The 23,596-nt window shown below is 43.8% G+C and overlaps 1 protein-coding gene and 1 long non-coding RNA gene across 4 annotated transcripts in view; both read left to right on the top strand.

The window, feature by feature from the left end:
• The first annotated feature begins 7,370 nt into the window (after positions 1 to 7,370).
• On the top strand, positions 7,371 to 10,853 carry LOC114562017 (uncharacterized). Its single transcript, XR_003693423.1, has 3 exons — positions 7,371 to 7,410; positions 10,271 to 10,338; positions 10,771 to 10,853. It is a non-coding gene; the product is annotated as an uncharacterized LOC114562017 (long non-coding RNA).
• Positions 10,854 to 10,904: 51 nt separating this feature from the next.
• rnf220b (ring finger protein 220b) overlaps positions 10,905 to 23,596 on the top strand; it is a 31,554-nt gene continuing 18,862 nt past the window's right edge. For all 3 annotated transcript variants that reach the window (XM_028587994.1, XM_028587995.1, XM_028587996.1), the window contains exons 1-2: positions 10,905 to 11,232; positions 12,500 to 13,111. In XM_028587994.1, coding sequence (XP_028443795.1) covers positions 12,520 to 13,111 — 592 coding nt within the window. In that variant the 5' untranslated portion in view covers positions 10,905 to 11,232; positions 12,500 to 12,519. The remainder of the gene's footprint in view (positions 11,233 to 12,499; positions 13,112 to 23,596) is intronic.

A 23,596-nucleotide genomic window follows, 5' to 3' on the forward strand; every position in this document is an offset into this window, starting at 1 on the left:
CTTTCCATCCCCTCCACCCCCAACCTCCTCCCTACATGGACTTTGTGGCTCTATAATTACTTCCTTCTTTGCTTCCAATAGACTATAGTCATACTTCCTGGGACGATCAGAGGTCTTTGTCACTTCAATTCAATTCAATTCAATTTTATTTATAGTATCAAATCATAACATAGGTTCTCTCGAGACACTTTACAGATAGAGTAGGTCTAGACCACACTCTATAATTTACAAAGCCCCAACAATTCCAACAATTACAGTAATTCCCTCAAGAGCAAGCAGTGTGACAGTGGCGAGGAAAAACTCCCTCTTGGGAAGAAACCTCAGACAGACCCAGGCTCTTGGTAGGCGGTGTCTGACGGGCGGGGACACTTGAATGTAAATACATATTTTTGGGGATTTGCTGGAATGACTGCAGCTGTCGTTGCTCTTGGGAGGACAGTCATGCTCTACATACATAAGGTACTTGAAGAGACACTTCAATTTGAGTAGGTCACCACTGGCCACCATTACAACCCTGACGTCCTCTTTTCCTCTGTGCTCATCTCAAGTCTCCACTCGCGGCCTTTTACTATGGATCATCAGATCAGAGCTGAGCAGCCCTCCATAGAACTAGCGTACTGGCTAATTCACTATTGATCCTGGCCCATAGACCAATTTCCAGTTGTGTTTGGTTTGGGACTACAGTTTCGGTCACGCTCCGTTTCTCCCTTAGGGGCCAGGGAGGAGCCCCTGCCACTCTCTTATCAGGCAGAGAGCACACACACACAAAGAGTGTGTGGGATGGGGATAGATGGGGGTGAAAGGCGGGAGGCGAGCGTTACTAGCTTGCAGAGAAAGGGAGAGAGGTCATTAGTGGATGGTGATGAGTTCCAGAGTTTGAGAGAAAGCAGAGTGGTGCTGGCTTTGTGCAGGTTGCAGTGTGTTATGCAGCCATGTGTCTCCAGAGGACTGGCCACCATTGGTTCCTTTGGTGCAAATGTTTGTGCCGGGAAAATGCAGATGTGTTAAAATTCAAGCGACAGATAGACAAGACATACAGAGCTGTCCATGGTGCTGAAAGATGGTTACATATTAGTTATTCTAGGAAGTTATTGGCGAACGTGTGTGTGTGTGCATGTGCGCGCGCGTGCGTGCGTGCATGAATGTGTGTGATGCGTTGATATGACTGGGACGATTCATTAGAATTGTGTCACTAAGTAAATGTATGTTGACCCGGGCCACTGACAGGCAGACACACTCCCCTGATACAACGCTATGGGCCAGGCCAATCTTACACACACGCACACACACACACACACACACACACACACACACACACACACACACACACACACACACACACACACACAGAGGTGCTTCAGATATCAAACTTGTCCACAATCTCACAATCCTCTTCTACCTTTCTCTATCTACTCACCTGTCACTCTCCATTGCTGCTGTCTCCACATCTCTTCCCCTCCACCCCCAAACACACCTTCTGTCCTCTTTATCTACCCACCTCTCATTCTCCATCTATCCGCCCCTTCCCCTCCCTCTCTTCTATACCTGTCCCTCCTGCCTTCCCCCCTCTCCAACTCCCCCATCTCTCTCTTTTTCTTTCTCCCAGTAACAACATTCCCTGGACTAATTGCAATTCTGTCAGCAGGTAAATGCTTTGTGACCAGTCGCTGACAGTCACGCCAGCCAGCCTCCAGGTTGCCACTGACAGTCATTGCGGGGCAGACAGGACAGCCTCGGCAGCGTTGGCAGTCAGTTAACAGGCAGTGTATATGGATGTGGCCTCTCAGCTGAATAGTGAGACTCCAACTGTCTGCTAGTGTGTGACACTCCCATTACCCCGCCATAGAAAAAGGTAGACAGCCACAGAACAGCTGGATAATGCACTGTCTGACTGACGATACACTCTACCTCTCACACACTCTGCTTCTCACCTCGTCTCCGGGCCTATGACAACGCCATCTTGATACTGTCAGGTTAAGAGCCAGCCATTGTGACATGTCAGCATTCACACACTTGACTCCTGATGTACAATATTAAAGCAAAAGGAGGCTGGGTCGGGGAGGTATGGGGATTGATGATGACTGATGGATTAGAGGAGATCCAGGGGGAACACTCATATTTTTATACACAACTGCAACACCTGTCATGCTTGAATCCTTTCAGTTGCCACCAATCAAAAGAGAATGTGATACTTTTCTAACTGTGCAGAATATGTTCTTAGTAGACAGGACTTTGAATATAGAGTCAACCTTAGCATAGCTCCTTGATGACCAGGCTCAGCTAATTAAAGCAGGCTGTTGACAGTTGTCAGCTTGACCCATAGCACAGTGCTCCCCCCAGGGTCCGGTTAGCATGCTAATGCTAATCCCCAGTGACGGGGGACAGGGCAGGGCTGTCCCCTGCAGCCCCTGCTGTTGTAACCACAAGATGTGTCAGGACAGGCACAGTGATGTGCTAACATGGAGACGCCCCCATGTGCATGTCACACATCTGCAATTAGAAAAGAGGCAGGCAGCGGGAGAGCTGGAGGGGACCACTTGATCTCTGTTCTTCACACGGCTCAGAAAAGAGCAGTCTGCGCCTAAAACAAGTTTATAAAAGAGCAACTGGTTTCACAGGCTTTAATGCGACGATTCGCCTCATGCAGGCTTGCGAGGCATGTCAAAGATTTGATGCGAGCGGATTCACAGAGAAAAGAGCAATACAGGCTACACAAAACACAATCACAAAGCAGTTAATATTACAACTGAAAGGGAAAAAGAGAGCGCTCCTACACCTGTCTGTCAGTCTATCTGTCTCTCTCTTTTCCTCTCCAAGGGAAGGTCAAGGACACATGCATATTCATGGAGGAGCCTGGCACAGGATCGATGACTTTTAATTGTTTTCTCTTGGTTGGTGAAGGGACGTGCCAGTGTCTATTGATCTGTTTGAGCAGAGGCCACTCACAGAGCACGACTGAAAGACCTTTACCTGACTGAACACCGATAGTGTGTGTGTGTGTGTGTGTGTGTGTGTGTGTGTGTGTGTGCGCGGCGTGCGTGCGTGTGTGTGTGTGTGTGTGTGGAAGGGGCTGGGGAGTGTGTGGTGATTAGGATTTTGACACACACAAAACCACAGGCTGCATGAAAGGGCCTCATGGGACTCATGGTTGATAGACATAGACAAAGGTGACACACCACAGCACAGACAAAGGAAACATAGTACAAGGTTTGCTAGGTGGAGATTTAAATAATGCTGTGGCAAAATTCCATTTAGAGGGAATGAGTAAATGCCTACTTTTATTTGAGTGTCATATATCAAAACCACATGCGTTTACAAGACACTACTTACATTATGCAAGTAACTAAGTACATATAGTATACTCAAGTACATTTTTAAGTGTACATGTATTTTACTTAAGTATTTACATTTTAATACTCCACTACATTTATTTTTTGAGATAAAGTGACTTTTTAGATTAAGATTTTACATGTCAAAATGGTGACCTTATGAAATTAAATGCAAGATTAATTTGTTTAGAAAGTAGTTCAAATTAGCTCCACCGCAACCAGCTTTAACATTAAAATGATGTAATATGTAGTAATATATCACTCACAGGGGCGTTTTTTTCTGCGTACTTTTACTCACTATACTTTATGTGTGTTTTGCGGATAATACTTGTGTACTTTTACTTTAATGGGACTTTGAATGAAATACACTAATAGTTGAGTTTCACATTGTTGTATTGGTACTTCTACTGAAAGGTGACAAACAAAAGTTAGGTGGAAATTCAGTATATCTCACCAAAAAGTTCCTTCCTCATAAAACATTTTCAAAGCCAATTTTTTAAAATGTGTTTTATTTACTAGCTAGTACTCTTCCTCTTCACTGACCTGTTGGCACATTGCTACGCTTCTTTGCAGGTTACAGCCACCATATGTAGTTCAGCAAAAAAAAAAAAAAAAAAGCAGAGTGTAATTGCGACGCCTGCTAGCTTGTGTGTGTGGGAGGAACCACCCATAATAACATTTCTCCATAGCGCTACTAGAGATCAAAAACTCCAAAGGGGACCTTTAAGCAAATAATCTGAATAGACACTTTAATACATTGATAGCCTTCTATGCATGCGCCAAACACACACATACAACACCACTGTCCTCTGGTCACGTTAAGCGTGACAAATGTTCCTAATCACATAATGTGCTCTTGTGACACTTTTCTGTAAAATTCAAATAACAATTTCTATTAATTGATTTCTCAAAGCTTTAACTTTGACACACTGTTTATGGTAAGAAACATTTACATCTGAATGTTTACATTGTGAATAACAGATTAATGTATTCACCTGCCTGTCTCCCAGTCAACCTGATCTTTCCCTCTGCAAAGATTATCCCCTTCAGAGGCCTCTTCTCTCTATTTCATTTATCCCTTTGTAGCTGGTTGAATTTGTCAATTTGAACAGGCAAAGTTGGGAGATTGGCGGCAAGTGGGGAGCAAAAGGAGGGTGCACAGAGTGGAATAGAGAGGAAAAAGAGAGAGAGGGAGAGAGAGAGAGAAAGATGAAAAGATTGTGACAGTCATCCATTTGACCCAGGCTGTTGAGTGAGAGCAGTCTGGCTTGTCAAATCTCTGTGCTAACAGTGAATAGCCATATCTGTGCAGAGCATAGAAGGGTGTCATGCACTATGGTTTCATGGTTCAGGATAAGGCTGGATAAAGCCATTGGCTGGATGACACACCAGACAGACACACTTTCACTTTCTCTCAAACTCCCTGTCTCTCGCTCTTGGTTACTGCCTTGACTTCAGAATGAGAAGTGTGAACACGTATTTCAATCAAGTCTGCCTGTTTATGTGGAAACTGACTATCAATGAAAGCCCCTGCTGGTTTTTAAAGAGAGGAAACAGTTTCTGCTCAGAAATTAAACCACAAATTATGAAACAATGAGAGTCCTCCACCCCTGCCCTCCTCGCTACTGTAATATCCTTCTCATTCACACACACACACACACACACACACACACACACACACACACACACACACACACACACACACACAGGACCTATTACCGGCTCATTAGCCTGAATCATACAGGAATTACACTCCAGCCTGCTGACAATATTTTAGAGAACGGGCCTTTTTTCACTCAGGAGTCAGGGGTTAAGTTACCAATCAAAATAGCCAGGCAGATGTATTGAGAGCTCTAACATTTTTTAATCTCTCTCTGGCACGGCTGCTCCCCAAGGCAACTCAAATAATGGTCTTCAGGAGGGGGGGGGGTCAGTGTTCAAAGAATTGATGTACCCTGTGGCATTTGGATAATTGTGTTGGAATTGCTGCCACCTTGAACAGCTTTCAGACTGAGCGCCCTTTCTTCATTTTACTTCTTTGCTTTACCAGAAACAAAGCTCTTTTCTGCTTTCTCAACCCTTAAATGTTGGATTTCACTGTCTCTTCAGGTCCCACTCCGGTGTCCCTTTCTCTTTAAATCCCTCGAACTAAGCTGTTTCAGAGGTAAATCAGAGGGACGCTGCCCACAATAGGAACCAATATACTGGGCGTGCTAACACAGTCTGTGCTAACACAGTCTGTGTTACTCTCCTGGACAAGGTGGGCCAGGTGTTGCTGTCATCCCACAGTTAATATAATGTAAACCACCAGAGGGGGCCAATGATGAAGACTGGGCCCGAAGATCCGGCTGCAATTCCACCAGACATGTAAGTTTACAACATTGTTTTACATGTTTTACAACTGGAAAGCAGATTATTTCTATCTCACCTGTCAGATCTCCCTTCCTCCTCTTTAATTCCTCCTTCCTCACATGGTATGGCCCTCCTCATCATCGTCCCCCCTCTCGGTGGTCTTGTCCTCTCCCAGGGTTCAGACTAATGACTAGTGACAGTCCACTGAGGGGAGCGAGCTGTTTGCAGTCAGCAGTGCGTTTGTTGGTAATTATTTTCCAGAGTGTCACATTAGTGTCAGCCTTGTGGCGGTGAGAGAGGAAAAAGGGCGGGGGCCCGGGCTGGCTGGCTGGATGGGTGAGGCGGAGAGGGAGGGGAGGGGAAAGGGTGTGATGTTTGGTGGTGGGCAGTGTTGTGTTTATGTGTGCAGATTGAAGTGGAGGTGATGGTGGGTTGAGGACACATGCTGTCACTGCACTTTACTCTTCACCTCATGGCTACATAAGACTAAAGATGAAGGTGAGTGGAAGAAAAGGAACTGGTGCACAGGCTTTCTACTGCTTTATAACACAAATAAGCCACAATGTTGCGCTGGGTAACCCGCTCCATTAGGCAAACATGAACACTGCAGTTAATTTTTAGTCAGTCCCCCATCCATTGTCTGTAAATATTCACATGCACATCAAATGTATCATAATCCACAGCTGAATTGTCCCCATCAAATGCATTATTTCCTGCTGTTTAGTGAAGACACAGTGGACGATTGCCTCAGTTACTTGTTACTTTTTTGCTCGTCGCTGAGCGCATGTCAACGCTTGCAAGTTGGAAATTAGCCTAGCAAACATTGTGTAAACAAACAATGAATCACTTTCTCCAACAATTCACGTGTTGTTTTTTTTAACTTTGCGTCTGTAATCTTCGATCTTGATGATCTTCAGACATTCATCCACTGGAGTTGAAGACTAAACTTTTTGGTGCCTCCATGCAAATGTCCTCATTTTCACCCCCAAATCGTTTGACCCCTCTTTGTTCATACCATTGGTTAGTCCTGGGTCACCTGGAATCCCACAATGCCTTCTGAATTATTCACTTGCATCACATAGAAAATGAATAGGGGTACATTTTGCATCGCACCATGTTCAGTGAGACTTTAAATTTGTGACCCACTTTCAAAGATCGGCACGGTGGCTCAGTGGGTTAGCACTTCTGCCTCCCAGGTCGCCCCAGCCCTTTCTGTGTGGAGTCTGTATGTTCTCCCTGTGCTTGTGTGGGTTTCTTCCCATTATAAAGAACTAGGACTCCAGTTGAAAATTAGCTGACTGGTTAACATTGGTGCATTTACAGAAATGTTGAATAATGTGCATTGTCCTAATCAAATAAATAAAGATGTATTAACCATTATACAGGAAGACCAACATTCTGGTATTCTGGTCTTTTAATGGGATTTGTTGAAAGTAAGAAAAATATATGCTTTAATTTACAATGTAATGGACAGTATGTTCTCTGAAGTCACACAGAATTCATTGATTTATCCTAATTGAATATTTTACCTCTTTTACAACCACTTAAACAGTGTTCTGTTGATGAAACAATTCAATTCAGGAATTTAACTTTTTTTTGGGGGGGGTTATTTGTACAGGACATCTGAAGACATGAAGGGGGAGAGAGAGGTGGAACAACATTAAGCCCAGGTTGGAGTTGAACCCACGCCACCAAGTACACCTCTATATATGGGCGGGCGATCTACAAGGTGAGCTACTCAGGTGCCCTATAGAGACAAAGTTGAATACATGCAAACAGTATTGGCCCACCGACACGGGTGTGCTATGAATGTGGAAACATACAGGATACTTGTGTGTGTGTGTGTGTGTGTGTGTGTGTGTGTGTGTGGTGAGGGGCAGTCACTAGCCCCCTTGGGAGGAAGCGATCAATGATTGAGACCATAATGCACCTCTCTGTATTCCTCCTCACATTCACACTCACTGGCTGCTTTGGGGAGCTGTCTCTCACACACACACACACACAGACACACACACTTCCACTTTCCCTCATACGCACACAAACATTGTCACATGTTCGACAGCTCATCTCTCACACGTTCCCTTCCACTCCATCTTGTAGCTGTCTGGTCGATGGCCTCTCTCTCTGTCTCACTTCCACTGCTCAGTCTTTGGCAGACTGCTCTGCTCTGGCGCTGTCTCTCCCTATGTTAATATAGTAGCTAACCTCTCTCCATAGCACTGCTACCAGACAGTCTCTATGTTGATATACTGAGGAGAGTGTTGAACTCCGCTGCACAACTACTACCCAACTGACTCCAGAGAACTGAGCACTCTTTATCTCCACAACTGCTGCTGCCACTGCGAGGCTGCTGCTGGGGCACTCTGTTGTCCTGTACACTTGTTTTGAGTCTGGCACATCTCTCTTCAGCTTTTCCAGCAGGCACAATCACTTTAAAAAACAAATAAATCTTTATTTTTTCATTTCCCTGCTCTTCTGCTTTTGATTAGGGGATATCGTATGAATTTTGAAGGCAATGTGCTGTAATTGGAGATTGTGAGTCTCACAGCAAAAGGTAATTATCACTAATTGGTGTGTGGAAATGATTACAGCAGTAACTTAGTTTACTCCATGCCCCAAAAACAAGAACCGGGAATGAAAGGAGGAGAGTAAAAAAAATAAAGACATGACTATTTACTGTTCACCTCTCCAATTACACATTGTGAAAGTTAAAAGACTCCGCTGATGACCCCTGGCATCGTAATAAAAGAAGTGGAGAACTCTCATCACGTTGATTTAATTTGCCTCAACTCATCTCTTACTTTTTGGGAATTACACCGAAGACCACAGAAACTAAACTGTAAAAGTTAAATGACATTAAAATGCTTGAAAATGATTCAAAACTCAAATCTGTGAGATAGAAGAGAGGAATGTGACCACGCAGATAAACAGAACAAAGACAAAAAAGAGACTGAATCAAAGCACAAACAGCATACATTATGATGTTACGCACCGTGTGCATGTGCGTGTGCGTATGGCAGTCAAAAAGACAAGCCAAGTGACTCACCTCCTGCCAGAAAATGAAGACATACAATTAACATCGTATCCCATCATCCTCAGCTGAGCGGGCAGGCCTGTAATTGGCTGGATGACCAGCCTGCGTAGCTCCGGGTGGCAATTTATTCTGGGAGCCATGCAGTTTACCCAGGGCGGCTAACGGCCCCTGTGCCATAACCTGGCTGAGGCAGCGGGGACATCATTAACACTTCACTGAGCCTGCAGGACACACACCCATCATCATCCACTATACACCACCCACAGCCACTAGCACACAAATTGGAGGAACAGGGTAGAAATAATAATCAGAATGTCAATGAGCCACTTGTAGCGAGTGTGTTTACTGATCACCTGGCAATTAGGATATTTTTTTTTTTGGCTTTTCTTGGTAGAGGAGTAGAATCCCAGTTTCCTTGTTTGATTATTATTATTATTATTATTAATAATAATAATAATAATAATAATAATAATAATAATAGTAAAACAAAGCTTATCCTTGCCCTGAGCAGATTGGATTTGAGAATTCAGTCTTATCTAACCCTGGACTATGAGTTTGTGTGTGTGGTGGCATGTGGTGGCATTCGGTAGTCTAACCCCAAAACAATGTGTGAGGGAGAGGGTCCCCCCTAAGCGGATTAATGACCTTGCCTTGTCACAAGGAAGACATATGTTACACTCTCCCATATTGGTCCGGGGGCAAGACTGTTACAGAGTCAGTCTGGACTCTGGTTTATGTGTCCATTTAAAGGTCCGCATCTGCTGTCTGGCCCTCCACCTCCTCACCAACCGGCTGTCTTTAGGTGTGAGAGGAAGCGGCTCACACGGAAAGCTCCATCTCAGGGATCATTTTAAGGGCCAGATGAAGTGTCCAGGCTAAATCATGGTTCTCCTCAGTCTTGTAATGTAGGCAAGAGAGTCCATATTTATTTTTATATCCCAATTATCCAGTTTGTTGTCAGGCTGAGTTGACACGCTGAACCCCACTGATTCCGAGCTATGTCTCCCCACAAGCCTCCTCCTTGTGTCTTCTTCTTGGCTGTGATATTCCCAATTCACTCATTTACTATCTCTCACACACACACACACACACACACACACACACACACACACACACACACACACACACACACACACACACACACACACACACACACACACACACACACACACACACACACACACACACACACACAGGCTCACAGCCAAATGGCTGTTCATTAAAGACAGGGACCTGAGGGGAAGCAATCGTCTGAGAGACGGAAATTGCGTGTCACATTAGATTAGCAGTGTAAAGCCTCTGGATTGGCTCGGGGGAATAAGGAATTATTTCAATTACATTATTTCAAAAAGTCTTTAAGCAATACCAATACCGATAAAAACAAATTAAGAGTGATTTGGGCTGATTTGTGGCGCTCTGAGATGTGTTTTCTGACAATGTGCTGGAAATCAGATATGAATAATGCAGATATTACGCTGTGTGTAATGTGTTGGAGTTGAAAGCAGATTATCTGTGACAAATAATACCATTGGTTTGCATTGTGTCTCATCAAAAGGGAATGTTCCCAAGTGTCAATCAGACATGCTGGAGACATTACAGGCTCAGCGAGCCACCGAGGAAAGGGTAACTCCAGTAACACACGCACACACACACACACACACACACACACACACACACACACACACACACACACACACACACACACATTGAAAGTGATGACTTCAGTGGGTTAACTTGTACAGCCTACCTAATGCACTGAATTTAAACATTTTATGGTGAAAAGTCTTCATATAGTGCATGTATGGCCTTAATATAGATATGTATGGTGGATGTTGTCCTCCAAATTTCAAGGTATTTACAGGCGTAATTCTTGTGAAACTTATAATGTATCATTATAAGAAAGGATAGACTATGTTTTATTAAGAATCCAGATTTTTGTTTACTCTATTATGGTATGGCATATCTATGGAAGAAAGTTACCTTGTTTTTTTTTGTCTTTGGCAAAACTGAATACTGTGTTCATCTTTTGATTCAATTTCACTCTAACACATCCAGCGAGGGCAAGAAATTGAATGTGTCCATCGCAGGCAGCGCGTCTCATGGGGAGAGAGCAGTGGAGAAAGGGGGAAGAGGCTACAGAGAAAGAGGGCAGGGAAAGAAGGAGAGGGAGAGGGGGGAATTGTCACACGGAGCGCATGAAGGAGAGACCAACCGAGTCAGAGCGACCTGCAGCCAGTCCACTCACTGATGCCCTGATCCAGCCCAGAAACGCAGCGACTACACCTATCTGAACTCCACACGTCTCAGCCGTAACTCCCTGTTAACACTCGGAACATCTAGAGGAGGACTGGGAGAGCCGACGCTGCCCGCAGCAGTTTTTTTCTTCTTTTTCTTCTTTTTCTTCTTCTTCTTCTTTGCTCTCTTTCTTGCGCGACCGGGAGAAAGTGCCTTGAAATTAGAAGTTGAAAGAGAGGGAGAGAGTTGCTTGACGGCGAAATAAATCTCGCTTCCTACACGGTAAGTGCCGGCTGATGCCGCGTAATAACACACATTATTACAGCTTCATTTGTTTTAATTGTTTTAATTGTTTTTTTTTGATTGTCGTGTGTTCTGTCGGATGAGAAGCTTATTTTTTTCTGAAGTGAGGGAACTTTTGTTCTCGGGTTTGAAACGATGTAAAGATTTCGAAAATTGGAATACTTATAGGCTATAACAGGGTTGTGTAAAAAGTCGCTGAATTTTTTTTAATATATATATATATATATATATACAATTTTTTTTTTTATTCTTTAGGTGAAGTATCTTAAGTCTATTGTGCAAACTTTAATTCTTCTCCTTAAAGTAGCATGTTAAGGTTCACTAACTGGAAAACACTGACGCAGTTCACAAAGGTGAATCAGTGGGCGGCCTAAACTTTACTTTCTTATTTCGGCCTTTTCCAAGAAATGCCAATCATTTACAACTCAGTTTAAGTAACAGGGAACCAGATGACGCTGTTTTTCCCCCCGCCCCGATTCTAATATATTATTGGTAAACCGTTTCGTATTATTTTAAATAAGCTATAAACTCACTTAATCATTAGGTGGTAATGTGCAGATTGGTGTTTCACATTTTAGAACAGACATGTTGAAAATCTTTTATTCCTGGATGCTTATTTTACTTAAAAAGGCCCACCTCACATTTGATTTTATTGGACACAATTAACATTATTTGCAATTGATTGATTTACTGAGACAATTCATTCTATACAGAGAGAAAAAAACAGGGATCGTTCTTTTATTCTGAACGTGTTTGAAGGATTTTCCCAAATCTGATTGCTATACCTCACTATCAAATGTATCTTTTGCAGGCTTCGACTACGTGTGTGTTTTATTGGCAATTTATTCCGTTGTAATTATTAACAGTCACAGTAGGCCTCCTCCAACTCTTTTCCATTGAAATTAGTCCAAAACTGTAATTGTAAAAATGCCTCTGGAGTTGCAACTGGATGTGTTTTTTGGCGTTGGGGATCATAAAAAAAATTCCCTCTAAACTTAACAAAATGAAGAAAAAAATTGTTAGTCTAGATCAAACTTTCTATTTATTCATATGATAAGTCAAATTAAATATTACAATCCAGTAATGGTACAAAGAAAATTACTACTTTTTGTATGCCACATTTGACAGAAAAAAGAACCTAAAATAGATTATCTTTTGAAACTATTTGTATTTTCTTGTCATGTCCTGTTGTAGCTCAGCCTTCTCCACCTGACTGACCCGTGTGTCTTGCTCTCCTTTTCCTCAGGACCACTAACAGGGAGGTGAATGGACCTCCACCGCCCCTTCAAGATGGACAGCCCCTCCTACCTGCCAACTCCACTGGCCTCCCCCGCCCTGATGGTTCTCGCCTCCACTGCGGAGGCCGGCCGAGACGCCTCCGTCCCCTGCCAAGCGCCGAGGCCCTTCGGTGTCCCCACTTCCGTGGAGAAGGACCTTCACCTCCCCTTCCCCTCAGCCTCTTACACCTTCACCTCCATGTATCAGCGCCAGGGCCCCATGTCAGGCACCTTTCCCTCCCGAGACTTCCCAGCTTCCCTGCTTCACCTGCACCACCAGTTCACTCCACCGAACCTGGACTGCTCCACCCTGAGCATGCTCAACCACAGCGGGGTGGGCGCCTTCCGACCTTTCTCCTCCCCACAAGAGGAGAGGGAGTCGGGGGTTTACCAGTCGGCTTTCACCCCTGCCAAGAGGCTGAAAAGCTGCTTTCCGGAGGTGGAGGGGAAGGAGTTTGACTTTGGCTCCCCAGGAGGCTCCCTCAAAGCTGTGGAGGACTCAGGGAGGAAGCTGTTCTCCATGTCTGGCCTGCTGTCTGATGGAGAGGCTTCATCGAGCCCGGAGGAGCGCAAAGAGCACAGTGAGTACACGCTCGGCTCACAGAAACACACATCTGATGCACGTTTTGGTATGTAAACATGCATGACACATGTAAAGCTCACACACTGTCACTCATCTCACATCTCGTATCCATTGAACCGTACATTTTAATTGGCACATCAAAGACCTTGCTCAGCCTGACATGGCACGGCAGATGAGATTCACATATCCTCTACAGCTGCAGCGACTAATGGTGACAAATTGAAAGGAGCCTTTGTGAGTAAAGACGTACTGTATGTGAAAATATTTTCCCTTTTGCACTGTGGTCTTCATCGCAGTTGTACAAAGTGTTCACAGCGGCTGGCTGTGATCAACTTTGACACAAATAAGTTGAATAGTGTCACTTATTCTGCTTAGTGATCATTAGCCACATATGACCATTAGGCCTATTGGAAGTCAGACTTTTCTTGGCGGCTGAGAAACACAAATACATCGGAGCGTGTGGCAGGTTGACATAGGAGGAGTGAGAGTTGGAACGAATGACACCCTGTCAGAGATAACGAGGTGGCAGAGATAGAGAGGAAGGGATGGAGGAGGATAGAGAAAAAGAGAGAGGGAGAGAGAGAGAGAGAGAGAGACGCGGCGATGCGCCTCAGCCTGAGCTTCCCAACGACAACCCTCAGCTCAATATGGCCGCCCACACCAGCCGTCTGATTTGTTGACAAATGAGTGGGAGAGGTGTCAGTCAGTGCACCGCAGAGGGAGAGCCGCTCCTCATTACTCCTGGGGATAATTGCCCAACGACGCGGGGGCACAACACTCGCCTCAGAGGGAGAGGGGTGGGGAGAGAGGGAGCTGGAGTCAGGGAGGCAATGCTAGGCATGATGGGAAATCAAACCCCCTCAGTGACGGTCGCCAAGGGGAGCGCCTGACAGATGAAAGGGACCAGAGAGAGACAGAGAGAGGAGAGAGAGCACCCAAAGGCTCGGCAGATCAGAGGGGGACACCATAGAAAATAATGACAATGAGAAGGGGGGGGGCATGAGATGGAGAGGGGCGAAGGCAGGAGAGGGAGACGCTGATACACGCTCTCATACATATCACCTAAAGGAAACTTTCATCCCCCACATAAAGGGCGGGAGCAGGGACGAGTTGTCTTAAGAAAAGTTTGGATTGTGTGCCGTGTGTTTCTCTATGCATATGTGTGTGTGTCTTTGTTAAAATTTGCTGGTTTTGTCGTTGGTTGGTGGCTGAGTGACAGGGCCAGGGAGGCGGAGTGGCAGGAAGGAATCTCAATATGGAATTTTAATAAGGACAGGAAAGGAAAGAGATGCCAGCCAGCATGCTGGTGTGAGAGGTGTGTCTGTCTGACAATGTTTGCTCTGTGCACTCGTGCATGCATGCTCCCCTCACCTCCTGATTTTGGGAATCTCATTTGGGGAATGTTGACAAGGACAAAAGATGAGGAGGGATGGAACATGGGGAGCAACTCTCCTCCAAAAAAATGAGTTTGAGAAAAAAAAAAAAAAAATTGATTCACGCACATTGGAAGCTGCTTTTCCAGCTTTATCCAATTAGATTGGAGCTCAGGCAAACTAAGAGCTTTAATGCAATTGAGCTCCCAGCACTTTTCTAAGTCTGACATACACTTGTTCCTCTTGACTGGGTAACAGACAGTCACTTCAGGACCAAAAGTCTTAACTGTTAAGCTTGAAATCTTCTTGGGTTGTGAGAGTGTGTCTACTGTATGCATATACTACTGCAGCAATGCCAATGCAAATACAAACTAAACCTTAAAAACCTACTTTTATACTTTTTAAGTTTACTTCATAATTGAAATGACCTTATTTGTTGGGCTACATGTTCTCCCTGTGTCTGTATGGGCTTACTCCAAGTGCTTTGGCCTCCATAGTCAGATATTAGGAATAATCTTGACACTTCCCTTAAGCAAAGCACTGGCCTCAAAGCTGGAGTTCCCTGGGCACTGTGGCCGCCAATGGTCAACTAAATATAGCTGCACTTTATAGAAGTAATTTTGAACCTGGAGTAAAATGACGTTGCTTATGTCAGCTGTCCTCTAAACGAACTTTTCAAAAAAAAAAAAAAAATGCATTTGACTTTTTGAGGCCATGTCACATGGTCTCCAGTTCTTAGCACAGGTGATTAGGTGCTGTAGTTCCTGTCGCTGCTCCTTGTCAGTCTACACAACATGCAGGGAGGGCACCTCTTCCCATCATTGCCAGCGGACGTCGCCTTTTGTCCATTTAGTGTCTGTCTTCTGTCGATTCTCCCTCCCAGACTCGTCTCTGTTTTATCAGGGAACGTCTGAGACGCACGGTGTGCTCTGACATCTGTTCAAACAGCCATGCTCGCTTTCAAAGGGCAGATGTCTTCACTGGAGCGAGTCATGCTTATTTTCCTCAGGGAGATGCTTTCCGCCGCAGGCCTGAGCTGGAACTAAAATGGCCCTTTACCAGAAACACGAGTTGGGAAACCGGAGGAGCGGAGTGGCAAAACACACCGTGGCCAGACGATGACGGAGTGGTGTGTGTGTGCGTATGTGTGTGAACATGTGTGTCTGTATCATACTGTGGTGGCAAAGCTGAGTGAGAGCTGTGATAACTGGAGCCAGATGTTTGAGAGCCCCTGTGTTGTGATACTTGTTACACGCCAAACTCCTGGTTATGGCTGTCAGAAAAGTGAAAACCTTTCACCTGCAGAGTAGACAGATCCACGAAGGCCACCAAACAAAAAAGATGGTCAACTGTTGTCCAATTGGCAGTGGCCTTTTGTATCAGTGAGTTCACCTATTTAACACAGCTTTCTCACCTCCTTTTCTTTTCTTTTCTTTTCTTTCTAAAACAAATAATGGGCTTACATGGAGACAGTTTCACAAAAACGATCTGTGAGCAGTGCTCACGCGTATATGGTGGCAGCGCCCCGTTTCACAAATGTTTGTCGCCAACATTAACAGTTAAGCATGCACGCATACAGTAAATGTTTAGTGGCCAGCTGGCGTTCAGTTGTAGTTTTTGCAGTTTGTGACTTTTAACTAAAGATGGTATAGGTGAAGTCTGCCTTTTTTCAGCACTAATTATTTTAATTCGACTAGGTGTGATAGAGCCATTACATTTCCAAATATTGCTTTTCCAAACATCATGCTCTTCAACTGTACAACAGGCCGTACATGCACAATGTATGTGAGAAGTATTATTTACTTGTGTATCACCTGTGTAAGTCTGTGTGTGTCCAGTTTGGTAAGGTGACACATGATAGCTTCAATAGACTAGCATTTAACATGGACAAAACTCTTCACCCCAACAAAACCTGTGCATCAAAGGCCGGGGCCGTTGAAGACTTCTCTCACCGGGATAAGGAGTGGCAGAGAGACTTGCCAAATCTTCACCTGAGCGAAAAAAGAAATCTTGCAGGAAGTTAATAGAGGGAAAATGTGAAAGCGTAACACACATTGAGGATTCTCCACCAGATGTGCTCAGAGTGTAAGTGTGCTCCTCGGTCGGTTATTCATAGGTTGTTAGCGGACTAGTGCTTGACCGAAAAAGAATCAATATTACATAGATTCATCTTAGATTTGGCACATGGATTATCTCTGTGGTGAGGTTTGATGGGTTTAAGCTTGATCCAGACACAGCTTATATGCTCTGTGTGTGTGAGTGTTTGAAGGAGGGTGTATGCTTGCGTGCACACGTTTAGATGGATCTGACTTAGATCTCAGTACATTACTGCTGTCAGGAGCTTGAGGTCATTTGGTCATTAAATCAGTAAAATAATCAAAATGATGCCGTTGCATGTGTGTGCGCGTGTTTTTTTTATTTGTGCATATAAGTGTGTATGCTATTTTGACATCTCGCTCCCTTGCACACACACACACACACACACACACACACTCTAGCTGTGCTGATTTGATAAGGGCGTCTGTGCGCTGTGTTTTCTGTGTAGCAGTCGTTGACGGCTGCTCGTATTGAGTGGAGCTTCCTGTTGAAAGACACAGTGTTTACATCCCACTGGCGGGCCACAGGAGATCAATAGCAACCACTCAATGCTCATGCATACACATATAGTATCCCCTGCCCGCTATTATTCCCAGGGTGTATATTCCTTCTTATCAGGCGGACTTGCATGTGCACTCCATGCATCAACAGTCACACTCACCATATGCTTATGCCTCTTTTTTATGTTCCTTTTGTTCTGTGATTTTGTGTCAGTGTGATCTGTCACAAACAAACTTTAGTAAGAAATCTAAAGGAAAAAACTCTTGGTCATTTTACCTGACAGCATTGCATATTGCAGCGTGTTGTTCGTTCTGTTTTTAAAGCTACGTTGTCTCAAATAAGTGACATGTGCAACCAGCTGTCTTACTGACCCCACTGGTAGTCTTGTTCTTGATTTCAAACACTCGGGGAGGAAGCATTACAATATTAATGGTGGTTGTGTTTGATGTGAGAGCACGCCGGGGTTGACTGTTCCCCCTCCTGTTGTGATGGTAGTTTGTTCTCCTAATGTTCTCCCAAGTAAAAGAGGCTTTCATCCTGGCAGGAGGGGAAACTCTTCTTGGCTTTTTACCTCTTTTCCCTTCATCTTATAAAGGGCTGTGGAGAGAGAACATGGAGGTTTTTTCCTCATGTATTTAGATTTACGTGTTGTCTTTGTGATTTTATACATGATTGTGTGTTTGTGGATGCAGTGTGTGTATCTGTGTGTTACGGTCTCCATGCAGGCCGATGTATTCTTCAAAGGTTTCAGCGTGTCAGGCTGTGGACCACACGGCTTGTCAGAGACAGACAGGATTTCTATAAGTCTGGCAGTAGGCCTTTACAGTAGCATGGGGACATCTGTGTGTATGTGTGTGTATGCGTGGGGGTCTTTTTGTGTGACCATCAGCACCTGTTAGACGGTCAACAGAATGTTCCGCCGAAACATGAGTCACAGCACATCTTGTATTCGCTGCATCGGCCTCCAGCGCCTACTGTGATCGGCCCACACGAACAGCGCTGCTTCTGTGTAAAGATAGAGAGGGAGGCTTGAGTGTGTTGAGAGAGACAGACAGACAGATAAAGAGAGAGAAAAAAGGTCATAATGAGTGCAGGGCCCAGGGGTCGTTAAAACAACAGCCTTGTTTTAACAGAGGCCATCTTTCCTTCTTCCCCTCTCTCCGTTTTCCCTCTTTCTACTTCGCTCTACGCACCTGATCGACTTGCATCACGGCTGCCTCTGATCTCACATCAAAGACCTGGTTTGTGTGTGTGTGTTTATGTGTGTGTGTATGTGTGTGTGCCTTTGTGTGTGTGTGTGTGTGTGTGTGTGTGTGTGTGTGTGTGTGTGTGTATGAAAGTCTTGGGGTAAAGGCAGAGGGTTTTTTCTGTAGAGTGAAATGCATGTTCCTTACGGACACATACGCACAAACTCACATCCTCCGTCCTGTCCCCGGAGCCTAACAAATCAGTCAGGCAGATAGAGAGGGCAGGGAGGCCAAATGCTGGGGTTAAACACATGCTGCTGAGGAGCAGTGCAGACAGACAGCAAGACCACACCAATCCTGCACGCCTGGATAGCAGCCAGGACCTTACACACACACACGCATATATATATATATATATATATGATATACAGTATGTGTGTGTTGTATGTGTGTTTGCCTTGTGTCACACACAGACCTCATTACAGCATGTCACTTGTGCTTGTTGCAAGTCTCCCAGCTGTGGAGGAGCTTGACAAAAGCCAATACGTCAAAGGCATGCCAGGCGTTGTATAGCTTTACTTCCAAATACATGACGTCCCGACATCATTCAATGGCTTCTTAAGCAGGATTGGCAGCCATTGTAGATTACAGAATGTGCATTTTTTTGTAATGTTTTTGAATCTAAAGAAAAGGAGAACAGTTTGGGTGAAAGAACAAAAATATTAAACTATGGACTCAATTGCTCATTCTCTGCTCCCTATATAATAGACACTCAATAGTTTACTCTAAAAAGCAGTAAATTTAGAATTCGGACACTTTGAGAGAAACTAGGAAATGTAACCATATACATGTGACACTTCATGGAACACATGAAACAGTACAGATTACTTACACATGCATCCTTAAAGCTCCATTGATCGATTTAGTCACTTCCAGTGCTGCTTAGCTGTTTGCAAACTCCCATCAGGGCCGGTGCACCCCTGCCTTAAAGGTCAAAGTTTGCCAGGATTGACCCCTCACCCCGCTGTGTAGGGGTGTAAACACTCCCCTAATTCTCCTCAGAGAATAGCATTGGGTCTGGGCCATAAATCACAGGCCTGATAATTGATAGGAAAACAGCAGTCCAGCAGTATATAACCTTTTACGTGTCGTCTCAACTCTTTATTATGGTGCTAATGAGTAGCCGCGGATCAGGGTTAGAGCCGCGAGCAAAGGGGGGGAGGGGGGTCCACCTCAGTAAAATACAGGTCTACTGGCTACTTACATATACACTGGTAAGGCAGACACACACACACACACACACACACACACACACACACACACACACACACACACACACACACACACACACACACACACACACACACACAGGAACTCAATGTGCACTTAACACACACACCAGAGGGCAGGCAGATGCTCAACTACACACAGGAAGACACTCACACTGAAGGATATGCGCGTATGCAAACATTCCATCACACACACACATGCATATGCAAACACACAGGCACACACAGACACACATACAGTGGCTGGCAGGCTCAGCAGTGTCCATTACAGCCTGCCATTAGTATGGAGATTGTGCTAATTGTCCCCACAGACCACACAGGCAGCGCTCAGCAGGCCCGCTGCGAGTCTGTGAGGCTGAGTAAGAGCAGGGACTCTGCTTTACACATCCTATTGTCTCGTTTGTGACCCTATTAGTGCAACTACAAATCAATCACTCAATGATTATGGGATACATGCTGTGGATTGTTTCAGTGCAAATGACACCATTATAGCACATCAAGTTGATATGCTACCGTAGCAGCGTTTCACATAAGAAAAGTCATACAGCAGCTTTAACGCTGACAATCCAGTTCGGAGTGAGCTGAAAGTGTCAAACAAGTTTCCATGGCAGTTTTACCAGAAATGTCATTAGAATTTTAAAGGTTTTTCATTGGAAAATTGTAGACTTTATTAGAAGTAAATGGAAAAATGTTTTTAATTGTAGAAAATCAACTGCAAGTTTTTTTTATTTTATGAAGTGTTGCATTCCAAACTAAAATTACACCAGATTTTATCTTATATTGGTCCGATTTATTTTCTAAATCTGCTCTGATAGGACAAAAATGCTACGCTGGGTGTTGTGTTGAAGTCTTTGACCCGAACTGATTATAATGCTGATCCTTAAATCAGCATCTAAATATGCATGTACAAATATGTATGTATATGTGTAATGATTCAGATTTTTTTAATCACAATGTAGATTTGAAAGGAAATGTTAATGTCCTATTACAGTATAAATATACTGTTGTCACAAAAAAGTTTCCAGTCCACAAAAAACATACAATTCTTATCTTTTAATTTATAGAAATGTGTAGTCATTGAATATCCACCAAAATATAGTCAGCTTAAATCAACCTTGGAAAATATGGATATTTCTCCATGCCTTAAAAAAACCTGTTTGTATTTTATCACTTTAATATTTTAGTTGTACATGGTGATCCATAGTTGCTCTTCATGGCGGTATAACTGTTGTAAGATTGAAGATTAATACATTGGGGTATTTACAAACTCTTTTTCGTCTGAGACATATTTTAGTGTAAAATCAATATCACACACATAGAATCAGTGTCTCTGTACTAACAGTGTAAGTTAACTTTGACTATAAGGGGCTTTAACTGATAATGTCTATAACCAATAATTGCTTTTAATTAGTTTTATCTGGACAGTTTGAAATAGCTCCTTGTATCGGAGTGGACTCCTGGACTTGATGTAGTTTTACTCTGGGTGGGCTGGTTCAGGGTCCTGCAGACTGGAGAGGGTCCAGTCTCATTAGCAGCGGCTCAAAGCTCCTGATCAGTCAAGTAGAGGAGATTGAACTGTGAGCGGCTCCTGTGTGACCCCACTGAGCGAGAACACAGGGGAGAAGATCTATACCCGCTGGCGCTGCCACAGGCCTCTTTGTTCTCCTGTGTTTGCTGACAGGGGAGATCGGAGGGGCGTATCGACGGGGGCTCACACTGCGCTGCACTCACCGGGGCTACACAGGCGGTGTGTGTAAATGATATGTACATGAGCACATACACACCTTTCTACCCTCTCACCCTTCCTCTTTCTCACACACAAACTATTACAATGTGTGCACAATATTCACAGTCTTAGTTTCACTTCACACTTGCTCTTTGACAAATCCACCTACACACTTACTCTCACACACACACACACACACACACACACACACACACACACACACACACACACACACACACACACACACACATACACACACATACACAATAAAACTATCAGCAACAGTGATTTCTGATTTGATGTGGAGGGTCGCCCGTCCACTCAGAGTGCTGTATTACTGTAAAGCATAATATATCTTTCTCTCAACAAGACTTCAGGGTAGAGTGGAGTCAGTCTGGTGCTGGGATACCACACACAGTATGCAGGGATGCTGTGCCCTTTATCCTCAAAGGAAAACAACTAAAAGAATGATTTACTGCTCTCTTTTGTTCGCAGTTTAAATCACCCAATAGATTTCAGCATTTAGACAGCATACTTGCAAATATTTTACAGTAATGCACAATTGAAATGATTTCATCACATGGAGGGGACACAATAACTTGAATATTGTACAATCTAATTGAATCCAACACAAAAGCCCTGCAACAAATATTTGCTTGTGAGGTTCATGATGTTACATTTTTTGTTGATGGCATTAGTTAGTTCTAATGCCATCAATCATTTTGGGAGCCTCGGGTTGTGGTGTTGTTGGATTTGGTTGTATTGAACGTGATTTTATGTTACATGAGGGCCGGTCGCTCTCCTCTCTGGATTACATATGACAAAGAGTTTACAAATTAGATCTTGCAGTAACTTTAATGTAACATCCTTAAAGTCGGCAGAAAATGACAGAAAATGTTGGCAACCACAAGAAATAGTTTCATACAATGTTCATGCTTTTATGTGAATTATAGTGTAACCTGGTCCTTGTGCTGTAAATCTGAAACTTTTCTAGGAAAATTTAAAACATATGCTAAAAATAATAAGAATATTTTTACATTTACACAAATGCTTTCCCTAGATATATATTTTTTTAAATAAAAGCAAATTTTCCTCTGAGATGTCTTCACCTTTTAATATGAAGTAATCCTCAAAGCTCAGTGCGTTAAATGCCCGATTCATCCTTTCCTTTGTATGTGGGTTACTAAAGATAAGCTGCTCAATCATCTGTACCTTTCCACTATTTGAAGATAAAACCATCTTCATCTGCCATAATTGTTTGCTCATCCAGGCAGACACAATAACATCCTTTAGGAAGTGTGACTAACCCAAACACAGGTGTATCACAGAGCGCCAGGTGCTTGTGGTCCTCATGTACCAGCAGCAGTAATGACTGTTTCTGACAGTATCAGATGTTATCTGGAGGAGTGGAGGGAGGGGGGGCAGATGCTTTATCTCTGATGATACCTGCTGATGAGGCTAGAGGGAGGGGCGCTGTTGGGTGGTGTCCGAAAAGTTCTGACTGGAGGCCTGTTACCACTGCGATTGAGATCCAATGCGGGGCTTTTTTTGTCATTAACCCAGCATATTTTCTGCAGGAAGAAACACAACAATTTAGATTTTGTTTGAAGTGTATTAGCGTGTCCCTAATGGCTAAGGCTTCCGCTGCTCACCTGCGCTGCACAAAGTGTATGTGGGACAGGTGTGTGAGGGGAAGGCAGGTGGGTGTTTTTTCTTTGGTAGAGCAGGACAGTGTGTGTCAGCTGCCCCAAATTACCGGCTGAAAAGGAAAATGTAGTTCAAAACATGTGAAAGCTATAGTGCGTAGTTTCTGCCGCCCCCGTGAGGAATTCTAAGTAATGACAACAAAACTGTCCGCGCGTTCACGTCTTGCATTTTCTGGCATTTTTAGTGTTATGGTGCAATTTTATTATTGTTATGGATTTCTGGCAAAACACTGACAAGCACTGCTACAATGAAATGTTAGTTCAGAAAACTTTTAGGTATTTTATCTCAAAAAAGTAAAATGCTGATTTCACAGAACAGCAACACTTTTCCATTTTAACACGCTGTGCTTTTAGTCAGGGTTGATGCTCGGTGATTCAACGCTTTGCTGAAGGTGTTTGGTGTTGTCTTTGTTTTTCCTCTTTCTTTTAAGGATTTCCTTCTTTCTAGTCCTTTATTTTCCCAGCAAACTCATCTGGAGTCATTATGACATGAGTTATGTCCAGACTTTTTTGTTACATGCTGTAACTATGTGAATACATAAAACCTTTCACCACCATCTGGGAAGCTCATCTGAATTTTCAGAATGTGCCTCTTGCACCTGAT

Source organism: Perca flavescens, chromosome 9 (genome assembly GCF_004354835.1).
Source record: "Perca flavescens isolate YP-PL-M2 chromosome 9, PFLA_1.0, whole genome shotgun sequence".
Classification (NCBI taxonomy): Eukaryota; Metazoa; Chordata; class Actinopteri; order Perciformes; family Percidae; genus Perca; species Perca flavescens.